The 6,000-nt window shown below is 37.1% G+C and overlaps 1 protein-coding gene across 1 annotated transcript in view; it reads right to left on the bottom strand.

The window, feature by feature from the left end:
• Positions 1-1,121: 1,121 nt before the first annotated feature.
• Positions 1,122-6,000, bottom strand: part of LOC115652057 (lipopolysaccharide-responsive and beige-like anchor protein) — a 93,760-nt gene continuing 88,881 nt past the window's right edge. The window contains exon 11 of the mRNA XM_030563569.1: positions 1,122-2,643. Coding sequence (XP_030419429.1) covers positions 2,553-2,643 — 91 coding nt within the window. The 3' untranslated portion in view covers positions 1,122-2,552. The remainder of the gene's footprint in view (positions 2,644-6,000) is intronic.

The following is a 6,000-nucleotide window of genomic DNA, read 5'->3' as shown; positions in this document are numbered from 1 at the left end:
AGAGGCAACAGGGAATGTGTCTAGAACTGATGTAACATGCTACAACACTGCAGATCTAGAATTAAAGTTTGTGGAAGCAGTTAGGAGAACAGTGGGTGGAGATTTCTTCTTATATAGGTGAGATGTGACAAACCTGTATTGTGCTCAAAACAGGGCTGTAATAAAGGGAGACATCCTGATTCCCCAGGAGGCTCCGTGTTACCACAGACCACCCAGTCTACATGCAGCAGCTTGGCCTCAACCCCAAATGGCACTGAAACATGAGCAATAAATATCATATGAATGCTCAGGCTGGGGAAGGACTCTCCTGACCAACAAGGCCCCAGCAGCTACAGGTCTGACTGTGTTGTTTGAGATGGTTTAGGTGTTGGGACAGAACCCCAGCATGGTATCCCAATGTAAGGGCTTCTACTACACCAATGCCTATTGCCTATGCTGAAACCATTAAAAAAACCCCACTAACCATTTTAAAATAAAGGCTGAAATCTTTACCATTTCAAGTGCCCATGAAATACTTTAAGATCAAAGAACATTATTTCAGTGAGTAATTCAGTGTTACTGAATTTAGTTCTAAATTAACTAATAAAACTAAAGTAGAAAATTTTAAATTCTGCATTTTGCACCTGGATAATATGATAGATGATAGAGATTCGCCTGACCCTCACTGCAGATATTAGTAACCAACTCATTGCACAGCATTTATATATTCATTACAAACCTATACAGGGAATATTCCTCCTTATAAAAGAAGTTCAAGTTCATATCTCTGTCTACTAAAATCTATTTATAAAGAGATATGAATTTTGCAAATAGCAAAAGTTTGTCAAGTACATTTATTTTTATAGAACCTCATTCTCAATTCAAGGCATTTTATTAGTGAGTGACTGTTCCGCACTTTATCAGGCAGAGATAATGACTACCACATATCATTAACCAGATTCTACATTCTGTCACAGCTTATTGTGCAACTCCACTGACATCAATATAGATACACTGTACCAGCATAGAAATGGTATAACACATAGAAAAAGCAGGCCATTATTGTCTCAAACCCCCGTGTTTGCTTTGTATTTGCAAATGCATTGGGTGAGGGTGGCTGTATGTACATATTGAAAACACCATTGAAGGTCTCAATTACAAATGCCATTTTATTTAATTTCTTCACTCAAACTGGAGTTTCCTCCTTCCAAATCTTTGCTTAAAGAGAAAAATGGGAACTGCTCCAGTGGGCAGCTAGAGAAATTGATACAGATATGGAATGTAAGTTTTAACTCATATAGATCACAACACATGAAAAGTTATTTATGCAATACAGACTTACAAAACAATACAGTTCTTTTCACAAATATTTTCACAGAATTCTGCACAGCAATCTTGTAGAAAAGTAGAATTATGCAACACCAAAATAACTTATTGTTCCTTAGTATAAATTATTTTTCATTTCCTAAGGGAGGAGATAATTTATTAACGTGATTGGACAAGATTGGATTGGATTTGGTAGCAGAAACTGAACGGTTTTGTTGCCATACACAGCACAAGATATGGAATCTGCTACATAACTATGGTGGTTAGTCCTCTGAAGAAAAAAACTAAAAAAATGGGAAAGAAGTTTGCAAGTCTAGAGCTTCTGCAAAGATGTCAAAGCTATAAACATTTGAATGCCTGCCTCTTAGTGCTTTCATAGTCAAGCAGCAGAAGTGTGCTTTGGTACTTGCATCTAATTAAAAAGAAATATTGTGCAGGTTGCTAGTTTGAGGACATGTCCAAGTTGAAGTTTTGATTTTGAGGAACAACGCACATTTTGGTCTGCTCTGAAGGAAATACCAGGTAAAAACTAGTAGGATTCACATTTGACGTACCACAGACTCTGTTGCTGATTTCTCCCTCTTAACTGCACAACAAAAACATACAACTAAAAAAGAACTAAATTGTCTAGGTCTAGAAACATGCTTGAACAGTAATATTGATGGAAACAATTCCTTGTCATGTTTAAAATTACATTTATCATAATTTAAATATTATTATTGATTCCCAGAAACTTCAGTGCTGAAGAAGTATAATCATTTGGAAAAGTACATCAAGACAAAGTGTAGCACAAATTAAAATCCCCAGTATTATAACCCACTTTCAATTTGTTAAAATCATATATATTCCTTGAGGTTATAGATAAAGCTTTAGATGGGAAATATATTTCTTCATAATATAGCTAGAATAAGAGTTTTAACCATCTTAATTTTAAGTTTCTTTCCATACATGAATCAAAATAGACTTCTCATTATGACTAAAAATATAGATTTTAACTACAGAACCCAGCAGCCATTTTTCTGCTTCTTTGCCCTTTGCCCCCAAAAAATCATGCAAAGTCTACAAAAATAGCAATTAACTTTAAAAAATAGTTTGCATCTTTGAGCAAATTTCAGTTACATTCAGGTGTAATATAGCTATTTATACAGAACAATGCTGCGGCAGGATACTGAAGAGAGGTTTGCTATGTTCAGTTTCATTCTGACAGCAGCTGTCCTTGTCAGTGCTAGTTCTGGTCTGTTGCAACATCAGTATCTGGTTTGATATTCATGATGCCATCGGTTGAAATCATTGTAGAAAAGCACTATGCTCCCAGAAGCCATGCCAGTCATTATACACCTATGAAAAGCACAACATTCAGTTAAAGAGTTAGCCACTTTACATTCAAACACAGCTGACTTACCTTTCTTGGACAGACTTCTTCCACCATATCCAGCATCACCTTTTAAATCAAATGTCTAAGGATACGTCTACACTTGTGCTTCCCAGCTCAGGTAGACATACTCGCACTAGCTCTCATCGAATTAGCATGCGGCATAGCTGTGCTAGCATAGGCAGCAGTGAACAGTGACATGGGTTAGCTGCCCTGAGCATCAACCCATGGATCTGTACTTGGGGTGGCTAGCCCCTGCCACCACTCACCACTGCCTGTGCTACCACTGCTATTTTATGCTAGCATGAGAGCTAGCATACGTGTACATGAGCTAGAACTCATGCCCCTAGCTCACAGTATAGATATTGCCTAAGAATGCCACCAACTCAAACATTAAGGACCTGATAAAGCGGCAAAGAGTCCTGTGGCACCTTATAGACTAACAAACGTATTGGAGCATGAGCTTTCGTGGGTGAATACCCACTTCGTCACATGCATCTGACAAAGTGGGTATTCACCCATGAAAGCTCATGCCACGATATGTCTGTTAGTCTATAAGGTGCCACAGGACTCTTTGCCGCTTTTACAGATCCAGACTAACACGGCTACCCCTCTGATAATTAAGGACCCGATGCGATTCCTACTGAAGTTAATGGAAAGACTCCCATTGACTTCAACAGGCTTTGGATTAGGTCTTAAAATTCCCACAGCAATTATGCAGTATATTTAAAGCTTTTTATTTCCTGTATGATTTTCCTCTACTGTATTTGATATGAACTGAATCAGACTTCAGGGAAAGAGTGAAGAATGTATTACTTGCCTTCCTTTCCAGATTGAAGTAATATGGGGGAAAAGAATAATTAAGGTCTACATTTTTAATTTAGGGGTGTACAATTCTAACACTTATGGTCTCATTTCCAGAGGTGCTTAACACCCACAACTCCAGCAGGAGACAACTGGAGCTGCAGGTGCTTAGCACCAGTGAAAATCAAGTCCTAGGGGCTCCCATTTTGGGACCTCGAGAATTGAGGCACTCAGATTAGTGGACACATTTGAAAAAGTAGGACAAGTTGTTTTGTTACTGCTCTATTACATGGAACTACGGATCCGAGAGGATCAAGCTCAAATAAATTGCCCTGGCACATCTGGGCACCAAAAGGGGCTCAAGACTTAGATGATAAGAACAATTAACCTTGCATAAAACTAGGGTTACTACACACAGACCACTTCTGATTTTGTTTTCATAATGGCTTTAACTCTACTGGTGAGAGTGCTAATGAAATAGCAAAATGGAGAGGATCCAGAATGGAGAAAACAGGTATGCAGATTTCAATTCATTCTTCCCCAGTTCAAGAGGGATTTAGCACAGGATCTTCATCAAAGAACCAGATGTGTGTACAGGACTGCAACATCTCTATTGTTGATACATATGTGCAGCTTTATTTCATGTACATGTAAACAATCAGAGTGCTGCTATTTGGTATTGAGCACTAAGCAGGCGTATTATTCATGCCATCCACCACAGAGATATTCTGTATTTTCACATCTTTACTACGAGCGAGCTGACTGTTGGAGATGTTTTAGCTCCCTCTGAACAGCTATGATCCCACTTGGGGCCATTTTAGAGCAATCATGGCTGATGAAGTGACATTTTGGCTTGTAATGTATCAGGAGTTGCCACCTCAGTCATGTCTATTGTCTCATCTTGTGACATTACTGTTAGAACTTGTTGGAAACTAAACTTTCTGTTGAGTGAGAAATTCTGACATTTTGTAGGAAAAAATTGTTCTGATTTGCTGTGAAAAGCCAAAATTTCTAATTTGAGACAATCAAAATATTTTGTCTGTGTCAAAACATTTTGAGAGTGGTGTTTCAATCAATTTCATTTAGATGTTTATATTATATTAAATATACCATAAATGCATACATAATATTAAATCAAATCTATAAATACTAAAACTTAATTTGATTATAAAAGTCAAAAGAAAATGAATCATGACACTACAGAAATGACACATTTCAGAAACCTTTTCCTGTCTAAAATGTTCACCAAAATCAACACGTCCCCACTATCGTTTGATTGTGATTAAATGGCACTTTTTATGAAAAACTGTTGTCAAAAATTCTGACCAGCTCTAGTCATTGTTATTAACACACGAATTCATCATATATCAAAGTGATGCAACAGGTACATCAGAATGCTATCTTAGTAGGGCCTCAAAGGTAGAATTTGGCTCCAGCCAAAAATGACGGTGCCAGTCATTTTAATATCTAGAAAGCTGCCATTTTCCAGAATGAGTGCTTGTGAGAACACGTACAGGATGAAGAGGACATGATTCAAGGAGACTGAAGGTTTGCAGAAGTTGAGATGGGCGGGGTTTCAGATTGGTAAGAAGTAGTGGGTTAAAATCTTGATTAAAATCCATAGATGTCACTGTTTTTGTTTTAAAGAGTATATGATGTGACATTCTGAAATGTGGATTGTGTTACGACTGACATAATGAACATATGACAGGAAAATATCTATCTGAAAACACAAAGATTTTATAAAATGGATGCCTAAATTTTGGCTCTTGTATCCATATTTAGGCACTTCTATAAGCTGTCTGATTCTTAAAGGCATTGAGGGATTTCATATTTCATTTTTAATGATTATCATTAGTGTAATAAACTCTGCTTCCTGTTTAATCAAGATTTAAAATTGAGCTTTACCTTTGGCTTTTGGGGTTCTACTGAATGGTTGACTAGCCACAGGGCATGACTGGCCTCTGCCTGTCTTTGGCACTCTTGAGATATCAGTGCAATTTTGTGTGACAGCTAAAAACACTTAGTCTAGTTTCTTTACTTCCCACTTGGATGCTCATTTGTTTAGAAAAATTTTGTTTGTCCCAGTGGGAAACTAAGAGGACTTGCCTCATTTCATGAACACTCAATTTAACAGTCATCTCTCTTTTTTTTAATTTATCCCCAACATCCCAGACAAGCTGGAGATTTTTTGCCCTATTTTGAATGAGCACAAATATTCATTTTTTTAATAATTAGTCATTTGGCCAAATTCTCTACTGGTGAAAATGTGTAAAACTCCATTGACAATAATGGAGCTGAGGCATTTACATCAGCAGAAAATTTGGCCCCTTATTATTAATAAGTAATTAATTAATTGTTATTATTATTAGGGTAGCATATAGAGGGCTGAGTCACAATCTGGCTCTACTGTGCTAGGCACATAGTAGGAGAAAGTTTCTGCTCCAAAGATTATTGATGACAAATACAATTAGATAGGAGTCAAAATATCCAAAGGTGACCAAGTGACTTAGGAGCCT

Source organism: Gopherus evgoodei, chromosome 5 (genome assembly GCF_007399415.2).
Source record: "Gopherus evgoodei ecotype Sinaloan lineage chromosome 5, rGopEvg1_v1.p, whole genome shotgun sequence".
Classification (NCBI taxonomy): Eukaryota; Metazoa; Chordata; order Testudines; family Testudinidae; genus Gopherus; species Gopherus evgoodei.
The sequence above is the reverse complement of the archived record's forward strand: the minus strand, read 5'-3'. Positions and strand labels throughout refer to the sequence as shown.